Source organism: Neodiprion virginianus, chromosome 4 (assembly GCF_021901495.1).
Source record: "Neodiprion virginianus isolate iyNeoVirg1 chromosome 4, iyNeoVirg1.1, whole genome shotgun sequence".
Lineage (NCBI taxonomy): Eukaryota > Metazoa > Arthropoda > Insecta > Hymenoptera > Diprionidae > Neodiprion > Neodiprion virginianus.
The window spans coordinates 21126535-21147687 of NC_060880.1; the positions used below are offsets into that span (position 1 = coordinate 21126535).

General features: G+C 37.1%; 2 protein-coding genes and 2 long non-coding RNA genes across 12 annotated transcripts; 1 reads left to right on the forward strand and 3 right to left on the reverse strand.

Moving 5' to 3' along the window:
• Positions 1–3598: 3598 nt before the first annotated feature.
• LOC124303319 (uncharacterized) lies at positions 3599–8446 on the reverse strand. 4 transcript variants are annotated; one of them, XM_046760394.1, is made up of 3 exons: positions 8297–8435; positions 6743–6799; positions 3599–6001 (listed from the first exon to the last, which is right to left on the reverse strand). In XM_046760394.1, the coding sequence occupies exons 2-3, from the start codon at positions 6761–6763 to the stop codon at positions 5180–5182; spliced, it is 843 nt and encodes a 280-aa protein (XP_046616350.1). In that variant the 5' UTR covers positions 6764–6799; positions 8297–8435; the 3' UTR covers positions 3599–5179. The 4 variants fall into 4 exon arrangements, with proteins under 4 accessions (XP_046616350.1, XP_046616351.1, XP_046616349.1 ...); XM_046760395.1 differs by lacking the exon at positions 8297–8435 and adding an exon at positions 8049–8271; XM_046760393.1 differs by lacking the exon at positions 6743–6799 and having other exon boundaries at positions 8297–8446.
• Positions 8447–11815: 3369 nt separating this feature from the next.
• LOC124303323 (uncharacterized) lies at positions 11816–15074 on the reverse strand. The gene is made up of 4 exons (XR_006907893.1): positions 14926–15074; positions 14215–14512; positions 12449–12561; positions 11816–11956 (listed from the first exon to the last, which is right to left on the reverse strand). It is a non-coding gene; the product is annotated as an uncharacterized LOC124303323 (long non-coding RNA).
• A 554-nt stretch (positions 15075–15628) lies between these two features.
• Positions 15629–20988, forward strand: LOC124303320 (putative lipoyltransferase 2, mitochondrial). 6 transcript variants are annotated; one of them, XM_046760402.1, is made up of 7 exons: positions 15629–15914; positions 16020–16099; positions 17045–17163; positions 17249–17473; positions 18505–18649; positions 19096–19197; positions 19715–19908. In XM_046760402.1, the coding sequence occupies exons 2-7, from the start codon at positions 16082–16084 to the stop codon at positions 19769–19771; spliced, it is 666 nt and encodes a 221-aa protein (XP_046616358.1). In that variant the 5' UTR covers positions 15629–15914; positions 16020–16081; the 3' UTR covers positions 19772–19908. The 6 variants fall into 6 exon arrangements, with proteins under 6 accessions (XP_046616358.1, XP_046616352.1, XP_046616353.1 ...); XM_046760396.1 differs by having other exon boundaries at positions 15630–15914; positions 16031–16099; XM_046760397.1 differs by lacking the exons at positions 17045–17163; positions 17249–17473; positions 18505–18649 and having other exon boundaries at positions 15650–15914; positions 19715–20988.
• Positions 17958–19196, reverse strand: LOC124303322 (uncharacterized). Its single transcript, XR_006907892.1, has 2 exons — positions 19085–19196; positions 17958–18781 (listed from the first exon to the last, which is right to left on the reverse strand). It is a non-coding gene; the product is annotated as an uncharacterized LOC124303322 (long non-coding RNA).
• Positions 20989–21153: the final 165 nt, after the last annotated feature.

Sequence of the window (21153 nt, forward strand, 5' to 3'; positions counted from 1 at the left end):
GAAAATGTTTCGCCGGACGAAGGAGTGCTAAGAATTTTCTGGAAGCTTGGTAACTGTTTTCATTCCTCTCTACAAGCATTTTTCACCATTTCAGATTAGCGTTACGATTTTGCAGATCACTGTTGTACACATAAACGATAATTTTACTCGAATCGCGAGTTCTCGAAATATCTTAATCGTATGCCCAAATCGATGTATTCGATGTTTTTCGAGGCAAGAGCTTCAAAAATCTCAAGTTCCGATCGTCACCAACGGACAAAGTGCTGTTGCTGCAATTCATCCGCGTGTCCCACCTCTCTGAAATATCTCTACAGACGTACTTTGCAGGGCGTTCGACAAAATGACATTTCGTGCACGATGCATTAGCCTTAGGGCTGAGTTTATGCCGCCATGTCAAAGATCCCGCGTAATGTGCACCCTATAACTATGCAGCGGTAAAAGTAATGACGATAATGATAATAAGAAGGTTATAGTTAATAGCGTAAACGATGAAGGTGGAAACGTGCAAGATATAGTCTGACAGTTACTTACAAGATAGAGGCGTTACGCATGTTCGTATATTTGTACACGATTGTGGATACGTATATAGGCGAGTATACGTATTACGTATGCATAGTTGCAGTTGCGGATGCGAGGCGATAGGTAATCCGGATCTCAAATTTCAATCGTGATTCAAACGACTTTCACTGTACGTAACGGCGTTGGTTTTCGATTGCAGAAACGCCGAAAAAATACGGCTTCGCTCAACCAAGTTCCTAATCGTCCCCATCGAATAATTGTTTACCTTTTGCAAAGATGACGCGATAAATCTTCTATGAATTCATAAGATTCACGAATGAGGAAAAAGTTCGTGACTTTGCTCAGCTACTGAACGACATTCTCATTCGTTTTCAGATGTTCATTCTGCAGGAGAGTCGGGTTTCCTTAAGGATTGAAAATTTAATTCAAGTGCTTGAACATTCTCTAGTCTAAATGAATTTATTATATTCTGTTTAAACATACAGTTGAACCGTGTTGGGTATAGTACAGTCTCTGCAGTCAATTATTTATTGATAGCATTGAAACACGTAACGTATATCTCAAGCAGGAGTATGAAAACTTGATCAAATTTTGAAAATTACGAAAACTGCAACATTGACAGTAGTTTTAGCATAAACGCACTCGCTACATGAAATTTCACTGAGACAAAATCGTTCGTATCATTTTATCTTCGCGATTATTCGCTTTTTTACACTTTTTCGATTGCAAAATTTCGGTTGTATACAAGTTAGATTTCAAGTTTGTACCATAGTTGTATACAACGAAAAATACATGAAATATTTCGTACGTATTTTTCAGACTAAAATTAACAAAAACGATAGAAGAAATTGAGCGAGATATTAATCTCTACGAGATATAAGTAACATTTCAACGAAGAATAGTATGGAATTACGGTAATAAACGTACTTCGCAACAATTATCTACAACTGAACTGTATGGAGCGAGTCTTGAAGCGAGTGATAAGTACCTACTCGACGTTTTCTGTCGCTAATTGTTCAATTATAGCCAGGAAGTTGAAGAGATATGTACAGAGAATTCTGCGCTCTTTCAAGCTACAGTCTTCTGACTTTACCTTTCCAATTTCGTTCTAAATTTTTTATAATGCAACATACCGCGAGAATTATTTTATTTAAAATACGCCCAACTTCATCTCGTTTCAAAACCAGGAATAAATTGTAGTAAATTTTTGTAGGATATCTCGCATGAAAATAAATTTTTCTGTTTATTTTTTTCCAAGTCACCTGCAAGGCTGCAAAAGTAATAGAACCAAGTCTAAACTGCTGAGCATAGAAATGAAGAATCTCGATGTTGAATCTGAAGAAAATCAACCAGTTGCTAAACAATTGCTTCCATCAAAAATGGGAAGCGTAATTGTTTTGCATCATACGATTTCAGTTCAATACTTGAAACATCTTGAGATCTCGGCGTAGATAGTATTTATATTGCGGTCGGTTAAAGAACCGCGCAGTTTAGACGACAGGTGCGTGTAACTCTTGAACGCTGATCGTAGAGCTTAATTATCTCGTTGTTGTAGGGCATGAGGTCGCTGCAGCCGGCTAATTACACATGGGGCCATTATAACGAAGCAGCAAGATTTATATATCGCGGTAAATGATTTCGTAAGATATAAACTGCTTTTTATCATCTGGGATAAACGGTAGGATTAATGTCCCGTGCGTAATTGTGCGGACACTTAATAACCAGCTATTGAACGTTACCGAGGGCGAGAGTCGCAAGTGCTAAAATTTATAACGCCAAAGAGCATTGCCGAAATCAAATTCTATATCACTGCTAGATAATTTTGAAATATTCACTGGATTGATAACACCCGAAGGATATTTATAGAGTACCGAGCTCTGCTTGATCTCTTCACGTGGTCACTTTTTTGCTTTTCATCATTTTGCTGAAGAAAAAATTATCGCCTGTGGGAATAATCGACATTTGCTAATTTCGATGTAACAAAGAATTTATGATAAACATAATATTTTGTGATGGTATAATTTAAAATTTTTCGGAATAAAAAATTCGTGATAGACGTAATATTTTATGATTCTTTCGCCATTTCCATTAATTAAAAACTTTGGTTACGTCAGCTTTACGTCACGTTATCAGTTTTCTCCGATAGGACAGTTTCTGCTTGTTGTATAAACTATAGCTCGCGAGACGATTGTTTTCCAAGAAAACTGCATTATTTAATAAGCATAGACATTTCACGATAAGAGTGAATTTAGTGACTCAAGGTAGAATTGATGAAATTTCAAGAACGAGTAAACGTGTTTTTTGAGGCAGTGGTGAAAAGGGGGTAAAAAAATCCCATTCCTTAAAGAATTTTTCCACGATTCGCCTCGGCTGAACGAACAAATCTAGACTAGAAAGAATCAAATCCGTTGAAAACGAAAGTCACGAGAATTTTTTTTTGAATATCGGGAAAAGCACGAAAAAAGATCATATCTCGACACAATTTTGTATTCTGCTCTTTACTCGACGGTTTCTTAGCGCAATTATAATTTTTTCCGAGTAAGCCGGGAAATCGAAGACATATAGAAATTTGGGTTCACATTGATTTGAACTCTTTAGAGAAGACATTATTTTTCAAATGAAAAAACAGCCAAAACCGCTGAAAAAAGACGTTCAAACGCATTGAACGATCTCTAAAAATTGATTGGATACATCCTCCTTGCGGTTATGGTATTCATTTTACATTCTGACACTTTCAAAAGGCGTGCACGTAAAAAATGAGATGGTCGTGTTTTTTTTAACCATCCCAATGTTCATGTATTTTGCTTCATACCACTAAATACCTAATATTTAATATTTTCTATTTCTGGGATTGATTTTGTAGTACAAAATGTTAACTGTTATAATAATGCATATTCTCTGAATTAAAAAGTCGACGTGATATTTTTTCACTTCAGATTTATTACAGTAAATGTCCAAGTAATAAACGCATTTTGTTTTACTGTATAAATTACGGTAATTTCTGTAAGTATAAGCGAAATATCAAAACTTCGATTGTTCAGATAATATTCAATCTAAAGTGTAAAAATTTATTTATTGAAACGCGTATGTGCATGGCAGAAATAATTGTGCTTCTAAAAATTCTTTCATGTCTTCGAAATTTGTTGGCAAATTGAAAAATTTGCGGCTATATTATGATTATTAACCATCTTGACACGTGACCCGGGTCATGTAGCCAAACCCATTGTTGATTTTACCGTCAATTTTTTTTCAGAAGTTTTCCTGGAATTGATGATACCAAATGTAGAAAATTTAAAATAGCGGAACTAATATGGTGGGTGGAAATGAAAGAAACTGCCAGATCTACAGATATATAATTTTATAGTTTGCGATTTTTTTATGTTCTACATTACAGTCGGAAGTCAAGTTCAAGTTGAAATTAACTATTATATAATGAATGTCATAAATTATCTATGAGTGAGAGAGAGAGAGAGAGAGAAATTATAAAATTACAAACTGCAAGCCTAGATTTATAAACAGCCAATAATTATTTTATTCGAACATCAAACATTGTGGAAAGCGAAAATTCAATCTCGAAAGCAAACGAATACCTATATGTTTTGTCAGCAATACTCCATTTTATATCATCCACCCTGTATCCTAATACAGCGATCAAGATTTCTTCCGTTACACATCAAATACGATTCGTTAACAACTTCTTTAAACTCATCGAGTGTCGGCAATCTCGGATAAATATTGAATTCGTAAAATATTTTCCCGACTTGTGAAAGGACCTCATACTTGAGTTTGGATATTTTACTTTAAATTGCAATTTAAATTTCTTTAGTTCAGATTAAATTGATAAACACTGATCCAAATAAGACCTTGAACTTGTTCCAAATTTGTGACTAACAATTTTACATTTAAACTCAGGATTGAGTTACAATATAATTTTCATGTTAATTTATTCTATATGAGGTTGATCAATGTTACGTGAAAAACGAAGGGTCTTAAATAATAAACGGCATCATTCGGAACAGTGCAGTTTTATCAAACACTGCATCGTCCTAGTGCAACATGGCGGACTGGACTGTCAACGCCGTTGATTTTCACCGCCTTAAAAGTGAAGTGTTTATTTTGTAGACTGCATACTCGCGGAAACATAAATATTAGATGATCAAAATGTCACGATGAAAGATGTCGTTGATTACGTCGTTGGCTGTAACAGTGGAAGGATTTTGAGTAGCTGAGGCTCAAGGTGGATAAGTCCGGTTCTCGATAAGTATTTTTAATTTACAAGGTACGTCGCATAGAGTCACGATACGGTACAACGAAGGAAGTACATGTCACACGGTATAAAAAACTGAGAAATGTTTTGACAAACTCGATTAGTTTCGTTAGCTTGATTTCACACACAAGCACACAATATCGCGTCGTATTTGAGGAACTTTTGACGAGCTTTCACCTCACCGCACTAAAATCGAGAATTTTCTACTTTTCTGCAAAGTCAAAGCGCGATCGTTTCCTGACCACTATCGGCCAGTGCGAACGTCTGTAGTTTCGGAATTAACCCTTCGAGAAAAGTTGTGTGGGAGTAAGCCGTAAATTTACTCCCGAAAACTTCATCGGGAATCCCGGCACGTAGCTTTCGTATTAACGCTGAACTTTAGGAGGAAAAAATTCAGAAGACAGGCACATGGAAGCCGTGACCTGCTCCGTGTCCGCCATAATTCAGTCCAACACCAAAGCCACCATAGTGGCTCCTAAATACGTTCACGTTATGGTCTTCGTCTTCATGATCCGGAACCGGCTTCGACACGTGTCTATGAACGATTATCTCGTGGATTTGGTTCTTCGGGGTGCGCAAGACGGCCCTGTTGCCTCCGAGGCCAATGTTCTTGTGGACTAACGTTTTTGATCGTGAGTGAACAAGGACGTTAGTTCCGTGCTCGTTTCGGCCCACCAGGACTGGCTTGTGCGCGAAGAACACCGTGTGGGAGTTGGGCTCTCCAACGATGAGGTTCCGGTGTCCCGAAGGACTCAAGACGAGGGGTCTGGGCGCGAGGACGATGGTTTTCTCCGAGGATCTATCGAGGACCAGGTGCTTCTGGTCAAGAACAACTTTTGCCGCGTGGTCGAGCAGGAGCTCTTTGTGGTCAACGACGACCCTCGGATCGATTTGATGGATCTTGTCAACGATGGGGAAGATCACGTGATGCTCGTTGTTAGCCAGATCCACGGGAATCAGGACGTGATCCCCGGCTGGATGTTTATCGCTCGAAACTGTCGATGTTGTTGAAATTGTACGGGACTTTGACGTAACCGGAATGCTTTTGTGGATCACTCTGAAATGTCCGCCGTGGCTTGGGTCCAGCTCGAATGAAACTAACCCCAACTCTAACGGCGAGCGTTTTATATTCCTCGACGTCTTCACCTCGGGACTTTCTTGCTTTGTCAGAGATCCTCCGTCCACGATTAGGGTTGTCAGGAGAAGCGTCAGGACCTAAGTCAGTCGGGAAATATTTTCACATCACGTTTGTTTTTGCTCAAGTAAGATGAGGGAAAAATAATCAGTATGATAGATGGAGAAAGAGATCCGGTTATTGATACTCTTATCTCGTGATAGCGGGGCTTGTCAGCGACAGCAAATCAGAAATCGAACGCTTTCGAAAACATTCATTTACTTTTTCCGTTATTGACTTACGCGGTCTGTAGAATATCTCAAGATATCGCCGTGGCGATGAATAATATGTATAGGGTGTACAGTCAGGTAAAAAATTGTGAGATCTAAAATATGACGAAACAGAGCCTTAAATAGTGCCACCGAAGCTAATTTAAATTCAACTTTGTATAAAAGTGTTACCAATAACGTATTTTTAGTTGAATCACAAGTTTACAATTTGGAAATTATTACGATTGTATATGTCGACTTTTTTTCTATTTGCAACTGACGAAATTGGAAAAGACTTCGTCTCGGACAATTTACAGAAAATTCATTTACGAATAAAATGAGATATTTTTTAAAGAACCAGACGAAAGATGTGGACTTTTCTATGAAAAAATGGTGGAATAATGGGATTTCTTTGTTGTTGTTAATAACGAGGTCTTTATACTTCATAATTCGTAGTTGAAATATTTTCACCTGGATCACAGAGACTTTCTTCAATCAGATTCAACTTAATCGACTTCAGTTACCCTGTTTAACTTTCGTTTTATGATCTTTTTGATTCGACTCATTTTTTACCTGACTATACGTCCAATACATCCTCGACACCCTCAGATTCTTTATTTATGCAACTGGCTGGAAGAAAAAAACGAAATGAACGAAAATAAGAAAACAAATAGAAGAAAATAATATTTGTGTATAAACTAAATGCGCCGTATTTGCCGTGCGATTTGATTGAAAAAATGGCGAAGCAAAATACCACTTGAAATGTGGAATCAAATACGGTTGAAAAGATCTCTGTTCGACATAGAAGGAGATAAGGAACCATGAATTTAAACGAAAGAACCTCAATTAGGCAATTGCAGGTCAAGCTTATTTTTGTACAATCTTCTAAATATCAAAAGCTCATAGTTTTACCAATTTTAAATATTCTACGTAAAATGGTGTAGGCTGTGAGTAATAAACTCGTGTTTTCTTGAAGAATGTACGAATAATTTTACGAGAAATCAATTTCCACCATTTTTAATCACTTTGTTTACAAGCACAATCTGTATAAATTTATTTGAATCTGTAGATGAAGCATGTATAGGCGTACTCGTGGAATTTACAAAAAAACCGTAAAAAAATGGGATGTCTCTGAAGTTATTGAAATACCTGAGATTTTATACCTTACTAGCTTATAAGAATATTACCGCAGATAATAATAGGTAAATCCCTGGAGATAAACTCAAAACGAGTCCAAATTTGAACTATTCACGTGCAAAGTACATTCAATGATCTAAATTAAAGCTGTGCCGCGGTATAACGAAAGTGCGGTTATAATTAGCAACGGCTGTAACGTGTATCAATAAACTTTCACACGTCATAATAATATAATTATATGACCGTGCGGTTTTCAGATCACGCAATCATTTGTAATTCTATAAGTTTGTCTATATTTCAGTGTATCGCCCTTGCTTTAATTACATCATCATACGATAAGTCGTTACAAATGAATACCAATTTATGGTCAATCACGAAAGTATTCTTGATCATCGGATATCATTTCAAGCAACCGTGTTACTTGAGCTGAAACATTATACAAGGTATGGTTAGATAAGTGCTGTCCATACGTCTGTATACATTTGATAAGCGTGGGCTATGTCTAATACAGATTGGAAAGAGTTGATAAAAATTTGGCAAACAAACCGAAAAAGAGCACGTCTTTATACAGAAAGGAGAATTTTGCTTGCAGGTATAACAGTTTTGAGGAATTTTCAATTACACAGGTTTGATTGTCACTGTTTATTTAATCCTCGAATATCAATTTCACTCAAAAATTCGTAATTTAATTCACGAGATTAACGACAGACGAAATCGTACTACGAGAACACTGCGAACTTACAAGTAAAATTTATCCTTCGTACAAACGGTATAATCGGCGTGATCTGCGATCGCGGGAGTGTCAGAAATAGACAGAGTCACGCAGGTAGGTACACATGCTTTCTAATCCTCGCAAGGATCGGAACCTTACAGAACTCGGGGCAACGCTTCGGGGCTTCGTGTACTTATCAAGCGATAGGCAGATTTTTCGCGATGTATGCAACGCGCGGTTGTTTGGATAAAAATTAGCGACACGGCTCGAAGACTTACTTTTAACGCGAACGTGATCATGCTGCACTTCGACTGCTGCCACAACGTTGTGGCACCAGCTACGAAACTCGTTTCAGCAAGTTACTTTACTTGTGATAAATTGATCGGTATATTTGAGGCGTAACGCGGCTGTAGCCCGTGTATGTCGGTGTATCGCGACATGCGAAGTGTGAGAGTGCCGATTTCGTGTGAACTTAGTTATACTCACACACGGCAAGAAGTGTACGCGCACAATCTAGGCTCTCGGTGGACCAGTTTTATTTCGTAAAGGAAACAGGATAGTCCATGCCACATGCAGAAGGTCTCTTTCAACGCGGTGAACGGAACGCGAAGTTCCATATCGGGTCGTGATTTGTTCGGGTAGCATGGATTTTACGGTGAATAAATCTTACAACCTCCGTCGCGGGTGTTTTAAATTAACCTTCGCAAAAATCACTGTTATTGACCTATCGGTCGAATAATTACTTGATTGTTGTTGTCTTTTTTCTTTCTTTTTCTTTTGTTGCAGATTTCTTATCGTTGGCGCTCTAAAGATAATTTCAAGGAGTTCAATTTGGTTGTCTTATTCATTTGGGGTTTTCGTGTATCTGATGATGCAAACAGTTCAAGGCATGAACAAAGCGCCGTACCAGAGGAATAACATCCGAACTGACTACGTCGAAAAACGGAATTAACTCGAATTGAAGGCTCATTTGCATCAAAATATTTTTCATACATCAAAGTGTTCTCTGCTATTTCGACGATATATTATATATTTACGTATAATATTTTCGAATGTAAGACCCGAATCGCAAGGAGTACTTTGATGCATGAAAAATATCTTTGCAGATTTAAACTGAATGAAAAAACACGACTTTTAAGTTGGTGCAGTGCAACTTCCGTATTGCGCGGCAAAGGGTCAGTTTTTTTCTTATACATAAATCTCTGTGTAAGTTTTCAGTAGGAAGTTATTTGTGTAATAACAGTTCAAACGTCTATGTATAATACAAGTATTTAAAATCTACCATAAGTAGTTTTACGATTCAATCGTTCCGGAAGTTAATCTAATTCTAGAGCGTGACGGTCTAGATTTATACGGACAAGGCTACACTGTTAAATGAATGCAGTCGTAGCCGCGGGTCTACTTTTATACTTGAAGTGTTAGAAGCTGTTCATATGACCAGAACTTTTAATTATTATATCTATGATTATCTAGAGAAATTGGCACGTTTTTTACATGGACACTGTATTTTATATTTTACATGACTTGCGTATGGTTGCGTATAGTTCATGTAAAATGTTTGTCGAACGAATAAATTATTTGCCAAAAGTTGTTGAAATAAATATCTCTTGCGATTGAAAATTTTTTCCAACGATTCGGTATAAGTAAAAAGTGATTAAGAGACCTCAAAAACTTTGAAATTATAGCTGGAACAGTAAAAACGCTTGATAAGCGCATCGGAAAGTCCAAAGAACAAAGAATTTGACCATTAGAATAAATAGCTGAAATATAAAATCGGCTGCAAAATGAGCGTTCCGCAGCGTTGTGAACGTCATTTGCACAGTCGCGATTTTATCCCCGTGCTTATTCTCGGAGTCAGAAGGCATCGAGTCAAAGCACTAAAGGCTCAGTCGAGCTTGAAAACTTAATTCGCCATTGAAAAACGAATAAAAAAAAAAAACCGGATTGCATAATTTTGCAAGCAACCCGAAATTTATGTATACTGATTTCGAACAGCGTTCGCGAACCGACGCGCAAAGGAATGATCGATCAATTTGAAAGAAATTAGTACGTAAAGTTATTGGAGGTGTCTCAAAAATCTGCAGAAAGACAATCCGCATGTGCCTCTTTGTTATTCAGACACGGATTGTTTTTCTAAGATTGCACGAAATCAAAAATTAGGTGAGATGAGGAAAAATATCACTGATACAATAAATAGCTAAAACAGAATATACATAGTTAGTACAGTAAATAGCTGAAACAGAGAAATACACAATTGGCACATTCGGTTTGGAATCGTTTCCAATGCGCAATGAATATGCAGCATTTCATTTCAGAAACAGAAAACGTATCAAGTCGACGCACAAAAGGCAGCGGTCTCGAACTTTGAAACTTTGGTAATTACGGTTGAAAAGCAATTTGAAAATAGATCCTTTACGTTCTCATTGTGAATGAAGTTCGCGAAATCGACGCGCAAAAAGGCGCGATCGATTGATTCGGAAAGAGACACAACTTAAAGTAATTGGACTTGTCGCATAATCCTGTCGAAAGAAAATCCGCATCCGCGTCCTTACGATTCCGACACACTGCGATACGGATTCTTTTTCTCAGATACGAAATCAAGTCCGGGCAGGGGGTTGGGGGAGGATGAACAGCATGCATTGGCTGGCGTGACGGTCGGCGGTCCTCTTCGACGCGGCGTCTTCGAGCTCAGCATCTCTTCTCATCTAGCGCACCACGAAACGCGTAGATGATTCAGAGCGTTCAGCCCATTCAGGCGATTACAGAAAGGGATTCGGAGGAACTAACAAAGTCAAGACGAAGAGAGAACACTCGAATTACAACATCTTCAAAAGTTACAGTGACTGAGCAAAAATTCTGCAATCGCCTGACGCTGTGGAATGTACAAAAGTTAGTTATTTTCGATACATCGCGACCTTCCTACCCTCGCCTGATTTCCTGTATCTTCGAACCACCCGACGGAGACGTTGAAAAAAAAACATATAAAAAAAGAACAGAAAAACAATCACACTCAGAATCATAAACAACCGATCCCATAGCATTCCCCTCTCTACCTGCCCGATTCAATACCTATATACGAGCTAACGATTGTCACACTCTTTCCAACACAATCATTCTTCTCCAATCGCCTCGTGGTTTGTGTGTGACTTACTTGTTCGTCGTGTATCTGTAGGGAGGAATCCGTTCGTGTACCGCCACCCGCCAGCTACACTTACACCGAGTAGTTTTGCGATTGCTGGAGGGCTCGTGGTACACAAACGACAAGAAAATAAAACGGGTTAGACATCCTATATGATGCTCAACAGCATCTTTCTAAGCGAGCTAAATATGCATTTGGTCAATTCGCGCTGGCTGATGTAAAACGGAAAGTAACTCGAGTAAAAGCATGCAATTGAACTGCGTTAACTTGTACCAGACTTTAGGAGTTAAATTGAATACAGAATCGTTGACGAATAAACAAACCTCAGGCAAATCCACCGCTTAAACGACAATACCTCGAATAATTTGAAAAGTCAATAGAATTTTGTTCTCGCAAATGTCGAGTAAGCGAGGTTTCCCTGTCGCGATGCTCGTTCCACTATAAGCAGCGGGTAATGGATCTCACAATACTTGAACGTGGCTCAAAATGATAACAATGATATAATTCGATTGGTAAATAAGCTCCGCTGCCTTGGCGAACGAGCCTATCCGTATAGCTAAGCGAACATTTTGTGTAACAATTGTTACCGTCACGCCACCTGACAAAGGGACACCAGGGAGGAGAACACCAATAACCCAAATGCATGCGACTCACCGACTTTGCGAAGTATTTCAGTAGTTACTTGGATGACTGCTTGCAAGCTATGGTGCAGTATACCCAACAAATTCCAACAGTCTTCAAATTTGTCAACGCCATGTCTTTTCTTGTGCCCATTGCCTCCAGGCTTCTCATAGTTCAACTGAAAAATGAATCATATTCATCACTCAATTCATCTATGTAAGTTCATTCAATAGGAATCGGCACGATATAAACAAATTATCAATTTTTCATTATTTCTTCTAACAGGTATATTGTTGGTATTACACATTTGAACATAAATCGATGTGTATCTTTTGTTGGAAACGAAACTTGAGGATAAAAATTCCTCTTATGTCGAGTATATTTTCGAATCATCTCATTAAACAGATTCAGGATTGTAGCGTGCTTGTTACGCAGAAATTTAAGAAAATACACAAATTAAATCACACAGACAATTTGCATTTTATGTGAGCACACGCTGCTACGTGTATGAACGAAAATTTTATTTGACGAATGAATAGTCTGCAGAGTTTAGAAATAAAGGACAGAAACACGGGTAACTATGCAGAATTTAAAATCAGATGTGGTTTAAAACAAAATTAGTCGATGATGAAAAAATGGCTGGACAGTGAGAATCATATCGATAACGTACCTGTTTTTCCTCATGAAGAAGTAGTCGGGGCAGATTCGACGTTCGTTCTGTACGCTCGTCCAATGAAGGAACGTAATTGAGTCCATGACTGATGATATAACCGCAATTGATTTCTGTAAGTTGATATAATATTTTGTTAGTGGATTCAATCTCTATCATCAATGGATACACCGCATTGAAAGAATCACCACAAATTTAAACAAAATTATAATGATATGCGAGGAATAAATAATGTGCGATCGCATTTTCTTTCAGATAAACAGTACGTCGTAATTTCAGATTGCATTATGCAACGAGACATGAGAAGGTACAGAAAACTAGCTCGAGGTAACCGAAAAAATAAAACAATAGATCGCGAATCAACTGTCCTAAAATTCCGTAAGAAAACTAAACCTGTAGCCTCGTTCGAAGAAAATTGCACAATCTATAACACAGCCCTACTTTTAAACAATATTCTGATGAACTTGCGATCACAGGTGAACACAGACGTCAAAACTATTCGACTCGATGATAATCGCGATTCGTAATAACAAGAGACTAACGTTCTTTTTTTTCACTCACATATGCGAATTACAACGAATATTTACCATTTGTCATGTTGTCATCGATAATTCGTCACTAGATTACTTCGTAGATCGTAACAAATTTCATCATACAAGTAAATATTCGATTGAAATTGACTCAACTGTGGCTGCGAGCTCTCTGCTGCGAGTAGAAACCTGAGCAAATTTGAAGACTCGCGTAGCAATCTGTTCGTTTCGAGAACTTGGTGACTGCTGACGCTGACAATCGAGAAAAGTCGAAACATTTGAATGTTGAACCAATCGAAGGCTTCTAATTGGCAGAAATTTAACCTGCCATGTGTAGTGTTTTTTTTCTCTCGACTTCCTGCTCAAACCAGGAGCAGCCATATTGAGGGGAAAAAAAATGAAAATCACAACATTTTTCACATTTTCGTTGAAATATCGGAATGACGAATTAAACGACAGATAACAGGACGAGACGATTTGTTGTCGGCTAAATCCGAACGATAAATTGAACTGCCGTTAATTTGGTCAATCAAGCTTAGTCGACTAGAAAATTATCTCTGCATTTTGCTATTTTCCGACCACATGTCAAAACGGCATTGTAACTATCTTGCAAACAGTGTTTCTAATGCAATTTTCGACACTCACCGAACGCTCGGAGCTAATAATCACGGCTAACTCTGAACGAAATAAGTTCGTAGCTAAATCTGACTGTTATAGTATGTTACGTGAGGTAGATTCGATCGCACAAAATTGATCGAACCGAGTCTAGTTAACCCCTGACAAACAAGGAGGATAAAATTTCTCTCCCAAAAATCTTGTACTCTTGGAGTAGGCCGCAAGGATTGAACCCCTTCAACGTTCATTTTTATTTGTTTAGTTCAACTTAATTACCTTAATAATACAATTATTTTATACGGAATTCTTTGTACTTTAAGTTAAAAAAAAAAATCGCGCTAGTGTTATCAGAAGCTGAGGCATTTGAAATTAATCTCCACTGGGTCTTTTTCACACTCATTGCCACAAGAGGTAAACGATTTGGATGCCTGTTTTTCAGGGGTTAGCAAATGCACCAGCCCGTGCAATATCGTGTCCATTAGAAGACCATTTAGAACTCCAGCTAGCTAATCAGGCCTGTTTCGCCCCGTAAAAAGTTGCAGTCAGACTCCAGTATTGCTCGCGAATCGAATTTTCCATCAGGTTTGAAACGATTTGAGAAGCAAAGAGCACCAAACGTACCTTGTAGCAGTGATCGACTCTGCTTGACACCAATCTTTCTATTCTTCGGGCTCCGTAATTTTCGAGGTTCGCTGAGTAACCATTGAACGCGATCCGCGTATTGAATTTAAGGGTAGAGCTCGGTCAGTGCGATCGAGGACGAAGACTGCAATCCTCGCCCGGCGCTGTCCTAATTTCTTGAACTTTTTGGGAGCGGATCACACCACCGACTAGCAACGGCGTCGAGGTTCCGTCACTTGTTTCATTTCGCGCTAAACAATTGCGCATCACGTGACGGTCGCGTACGATTAGCAGTGCCCTGTGTTTACCAACTTGCTCGGTTATATCACGCTAGGTAACTTCTGTGTCAACATATCCCTAGCCTACTTTCAACGAGCTTGAAAAGTCCGAATGATGACCAAACAAATTATCCGAATACGTAAAATTTCGAATTATCAGAGATTTAATCTTGTTGAATTTTGAAATGGCTGAAATTATAATAGTAGAAATTGCGAAAGCCGAACAAATCAAGAAATGAAAAAAAATATTTCTCATTGATATCATTTTTGCAATTAAGCAAAAAAAAAAAGTTAGGAAAGATTTTAAGATCACCGAATGAAACGTAGATATAAAACGGATGTAAGGCTAACATGTTATTTTGGTACTAAATAAATTAACAAGTACCTTTAATTTACTCTATGGCATGCAAAAATTATGATTACATTTTTTTACCTGTTAATTAATGACAAATAGTAATAAATAAAATTGAGAATTCCTTCAGCCATTGAGGCGGTACAGCGAGTCGACATAGGAGTACGGAATAGTAAATCTTTGTGAGTATAATGAAGATCAAAGATGCAGACATGGTCTTCGTTAGGACGCTGCGCACCGAGCTGAAGCCGTAATTAGAATGACGAAGAAACCGCTGCAGCGCGCTGTGGTCTGCTAGGGCAGGTCCTGACCATTGCACGATCAAAAGCGTGGCGAGCACCCGTCATGTGGGGTAAACAATAAGGCAAGCGGTGCCTCCCCCACCAGTCATCGATTAGAGTGTGAGATAAATATATAAGGTCTGCCCTAAACGGAGATGCGTAGTACCAAAGTCACGTGATAAGCCCCCACATGACGTCACGACAATTATAGTTAAATGTAATGACGTCATGTGGGGGCACATTCTCAATGGCCGAAGCGGCAGTGGATGCGCAAAAACACACCTTATGAACTTACATTTTATAATTACAGCTTCAGCTCGTTACTCAGATCGCGCAGTCTATCTCTAATCTCTATGAAGTCTATAATTACGGAGCATGGGACGCCACAGTGGGGTAACACACAGTAATTCCGGCGGCCTCGAAATGTCGCCGACCGCTAGTGGCGCTGATAGTCAAGTGGCTCGTACAGCCAATGGGGCTTACGCTTCAGCGCCACATAATGTATGTATACACGAGCGACTACGATGGTGACATTACGTGTGGTATACTCACACCACGCATTATCTGATCACATTTTTGTAGTGGTACAGCTGCGAGTCTCCGGGGGGTGGACGCTGTTACTAGGTCAACAACTTGTTGGTCTTCGTTGGCGGCATGCTGCCAGTTGTTTCGTGAGACTTCTTTCGAATGGTAAGCCGGTGAGTTGAGTTTAGATCTCAGTTAGCAATTATTGAAATGGAGTATCGCGGTGCGACGGCAAAAATTCCATCTGAGAACATTCTCACAAAGGTATGATAACAAAATTTACTATAATATAGGTTATGTGATTACTAATGTTCATTCTTGGCTAACGAATATTTTCATTCAACGTTTACGTGTTCATTGTACAACTAGAATATTTCCAGAGTACACTTATCAAGAACAATGAAATCCAGCCTCGACGATCACCCCGAATCATGGGAGCAGCCGCGAAGGTACATGAATTTACTTTTCTAACATTTTTTAATTTTACTTCTCTATTATTTTTCCTTCATTTCGTATTTTGTGGAATGAGTTTATACCCAGAGTTCAAGTCGGTTAAGAGCTGTGGTTGGGTTAGGAGCGGAGATCTTGCAATGTCGATATCTAATTCAACCTTAACTCTGTTTAAATTTTCAGTGCAAATTCAGTTGTATTGCATTCACTCTGCTCTTTGTAGCTTTGCTACTTTACTTTGGTGTTTCAAGAGCCTTTCATTTTGCGAAACATTAGAAAGACTACCACAGGTGAAGAAAATTAATTTTTTCTATTCCCAGAAACAATGCGATTGTTATTCCAGTCATATTTTTTATATCAGAAGTTCAATTTCATTGCATTTAGTTGTTGAAAATAAATAATTTGTTTATGTTTTTGTGGAGTTAAATGGAGTTAAATAACACATGTATCTCTTTGAAAATCCAGAAAAAGAGAACATCTCATATGACCAATGAAGGATGCCAAATTGAAATATAGCTAGACATGTCACTGTATTTTTTTAGTAGTACAGTCATTAAAAAAGATTGATACATAGTTCGAAGTCAGTGACTTTTACCCATTAGGTGAAATGAGATGAAAACTTCCACATGCAATGATGTTTAGACTAAGTGATATTTCAAGTTAATTTACTACAATCAATGTAAACTTACATTTATATTTTACACGCAGTTTTGAATAACTTTATGTGTACCGTTTCAAAATACTTTCTTGCTTGTGAACATGATTCATTTCCAAGACTAGCAAGAGTATAGTTGATTTCTTATTCTTGCTGATTTAGAAATTAACAACTAGGAAAAAAAAACTTGTTCTATATTTGGTTTCTTCAAAAATGATATTCTACATCTAGTTTGTACATCCTCTGAATTTGCTTAAATAATGTCAAATATAAAGTTTTTGTTTATCAGGAAAACAACAAAACCGAAGTAGTTAAACCTGTGCTCGAGTTGTCAGAAATCCTATTTGAGGGCAAAATCAATTACGCTGACACGTTTGGTGATTGTGCGATGGCCTGCGATGAAGTACTGTAAGAGCTTGGTTCTAATTTGCCTGAAATTTTTTTACAGTCTACATTGCAAACTGAAATTAAAATTTTCATTTTTGTTATTCAGGCAACTCGTTCAGAAGAAAACTGATATAATCGTTCCGATAGGGTTTGACCTTGAATGGCCATTTAGTTTCCAAACAGGAAGTGGAAAAACAGCTTTGATACAAATCTGTATGGATTATAAAATCTGTCATCTTCTGCATGTCTATGAATTGAGAAAATTACCAGCTGCTCTTATCGAGCTGCTGATTCATCCAAAAGTTAGACTTGTTGGAGTCAATATAAAAAAGTAAGCTCACAATATTAAATGTGATTTCCCTGTATAAATTGAAGATAGGAGTTTGATTGTTAAGAGAATAGAATTATGTGCTGGGAAGCAGAGTGCATTCAAAAATTACTAATTACAACGATGTTGCAGATTTGCTAAATTTAATGAAATTCAAAAATCTCTCTATTTAATCTCGTATTTGATGCATATTAACAGAAACCATACATGTTTCGCAATATTTGATAAGTCTTGAAGGGACAAACATGTCCCTTTAGTTTTTCAGGTGATGTAGTTGTATCAAAACTTCTGGAAAACTAAAATAGAGAAAAAGAGGAGCATCTTACATTAAATTATTTGATTATTAATCATGTAGAGGTACATTTTCTAATCCGATCACTAATGATACACGTGGCTATATGCGCCATCTGGCTCGTCCTCTGAATCTGCCGTTTCGTCTGTAATAAAGATTTGTAACGAATTTTATCGCAGATTCTTTTGCGAATTATTACAAATACGATCGTGTTGAAAATAGACTCAATACACTGTTTTAGGGGTAATAAAGATGAGTCATGTACCTTAAGTTTCAATCGATTAAGCTTGATCGCAAACTCAACGGTACTTAATATTAAATTCTGTTAAATAGTTCTTACAGGATAAATGAGTCTTGGTAATTCAGTTTAGTGGCAATTAGTGCACTGATCTATCTGTATAAATACTTTTATGGAGCACTGGTAACAATATAAGTTATAAATCCAATGTGAACAATCAAAACTTGATGTACATGATACATCGGTAAATTTTATAATGATCGATGAAAAACCATAACTAGTATACTTAGTACATTTGTAAGAGTAGCAGATTTGTTCTCTCAGTCTTTCTACTTTTTAATTGCTTCCTTCTTGTTGAAAAGTTCGTTCTTAAATAGTCAGATGAGCAATACATGTCATATCTTGGCAACAGAGTATTTAAGACATTATTGTTTTATGAAATCTGTTTTCATTAACTGTATTTGGTGCAATAGAAAACGTAGCCAAATAACGTTTTTTTTTTAGTGACGTATGGAAACTTGGTAGAGATTTCAAAGAATTCCCATCTCAAAAGGTTGTTGAAAATAATTGCATTGATTGTGGTACATTTGCAAATGCAACACTAAATCGATCGTGTCGATGGAGTATGGCAAATCTTACAGTTTATGTGGTGAGTTAATTTTATGTTAACATTACTAGGAAATTAAATGGGTAATACACTTGCGGATACTCTTGTCTTCATAATCAAACGGCAGTAATCGAACTCTCACAAAACCCAGTTGGCATCATTAAATCGATGTATCTGAAACAATTAATTACAATGCAGTGCAACTTAGCTTTCATTTATATAGTGAAACTCAATGGGTTGAAATTCGTAACGTTAATATAACAATTCATTTTTCAGAAAAGTCGTTATTTCAAATTTTAGAATTACTTAAATCTCGTTAAACCTGAATAAACCAAAGTATGTTCATATTTTGGAAACTCTATTATTTTAAAATTACAAAATAGTGGTTGTTTTTCAATGTTTCCTTACATTAACGTTAAAAACTTCAAACTCGTGAGACTTGAACTAACTGATGCTTAGTGTGTGCGTTTTTTTTACCTCAATATTAGCTTCAAAAAGAAATTTCCAAAGATCCTAAAGTACGACGCAGCAAGTGGCACATTCAACCTCTCAGCGATGCTCAAAAATCCTACGCTGCCACTGATGCCTATGTAAGTATAACGGAAATGTTTGATTACAGAAAACTGAAATATCAGATAACCTTAACGTTTGTAGTTTTAATGTTTCAAATATATACCAACGGATACAAAGTTGTGCGAAATCTGTGGAAAATATATCTAATTGCTCTGATCTGGGCCTTCCCATGACCTGGTTGCCGACTTTTGAAATTTTTCATTTTTTCAATTTGATTTTATATGATAATTTAATATTGTAATTTTTGATGAATGAAAAATATCCCAAAACTTGTAGGTTTTCATCTCAATTCATGTTCACTTACAAAGTTCCAAAGATTGCATGAAATTGAATAATAATCAATCATAACTCCTGGTAAAGAAAAGAGACCAACAAAAAACAAGTTCGTGTATTGTCAGTGAATATTTGGGCAGTAACTTTTTATTGTATTGCAGGCCAACCCCTTTGCAATACTGCAAGTCCAATTTCATCAATTTACTCTAACGTATCTGCTGACTGTGCGAGTTTTTAAATCAGTGGGTTCTTTTGTTTTAGGTATCTTTGCTGCTTTACAACACATTGCAAGATAAAGCAAATGAAAATGCATCATAAGTAACAAAGGGGAACATTCAAGGAATAAATTGGTCCTAAAAACGATCGTCATAATAATACTTTCGAGTTTTCAAGTCAGACAAACAAATTTTTTAATAATAGCTATGAGCAATAGAATCGTGAAGGTCCTTCGGGCCGGAAGACTGGATTATGGAGCAGCCCTTAGTCTGCAGAAGAACTTAGCTGATTTGCATTACGGTAATAAAGAGTTAGTAATGGAGACACAGAATACTTTGGTCTTACTGGAGCACAATCCGGTCTATACCATTGGAATACGGAGGAACGATTACTCTGAAGAAGAAGAAAAAAAGTTGACAAAACTTGGCGCCCAATTTTTTAAAACTAATCGTGGTGGGCTGATTACTTTTCATGGACCTGGGCAACTCATTGCATACCCCGTCCTGAATCTGAAGCAATTCGCACAAGCAAGTATAAGATGGTATGTGAATGAGATAGAAAAAATGATAATACGATTATGCGCGGAATTTGGTATCAAAGGTGAAACCTCGCCCGATACAGGAGTATGGGTGAATAATAACAAAATTTGCGCTATCGGAATTCACGGAAGCCGATACATAACGACTCATGGACTTGCTTTGAACTGCAACACCGATTTGAAGTGGTTTGAGCATATTGTGCCTTGCGGTATCAAGGGAAAGGGCGTCACAAGCATAAGTAAAGAATTAAAACAGGATATTACAATTGACGATGTAATTCCTGTGTTGTGTAATGCGTTCAAAGATCAATTCGAATGTTCCCTGATTGATTATCCGCTCAACAAAGCATCGAATTTACTAAGAACTGCTGTTAATTCGACATATCAGTAAATCAAATAGAAAGTCACATGAATATGCACGAAATTGCTATTAGGTCTCATAATTATGGGAAATATCATGTTCAAGCTAGCGTCCAAAATTAACGGACAAATATGCTAACGTTGGGTAAAATAATGCATCGAAACCTGGGAAACAGAACTATGTCAAATATTATGGAATAGTAATACTCTTATAAGATTATAGATATGAAATTTTATAATATTGTAAAATTCAAAACAAGCTGAGTGTATTTTAGTTACTAGCCTCAGCGCCGTATTAAAAATATTATTAGAGATCATTTCTCAAAAAACAAATTGTAAATAGATACAACATGTGATCTTAATGGTCAAGTACCAATTACATGTATTAATATTGGCGAAATAAAGCAGTTTTATCATTCAACTTGAGAAGAAAAGTACATTATAAGTTGACCACGGATGCCAACTGCAATATTCATGTATTGATACGTAATGGACTTCGCAATTAATTAACGTATTAATTATTTAATTATTTTTTTTGCCAATCAATCGATTTAAACACATCCTATTCATAACCAATCTAGTGTTA

What these genes read in the sequence shown, in the direction of transcription:
- LOC124303319 (XM_046760392.1), bottom strand. Translation starts at nt 7,699, where the DNA reads ATGATCAAGAATACTTTCGTGATTGACCATAAATTG. An exon ending in TCGTGATTGACCATAAATTG is followed by an intron (nt 6,002 to 7,663) that starts GTATTCATTTGT and finishes CGACTGACTTAG; the next exon opens with GTCCTGACGCTTCTCCTGAC.
- LOC124303320 (XM_046760396.1), top strand. Translation starts at nt 15,861, where the DNA reads ATGGAGTATCGCGGTGCGACGGCAAAAATTCCATCTGAGAACATTCTC. An exon ending in TCATGGGAGCAGCCGCGAAG is followed by an intron (nt 16,100 to 17,044) that starts GTACATGAATTT and finishes TTTGTTTATCAG; the next exon opens with GAAAACAACAAAACCGAAGT. An exon ending in ATGGCCTGCGATGAAGTACT is followed by an intron (nt 17,164 to 17,248) that starts GTAAGAGCTTGG and finishes TTTGTTATTCAG; the next exon opens with GCAACTCGTTCAGAAGAAAA.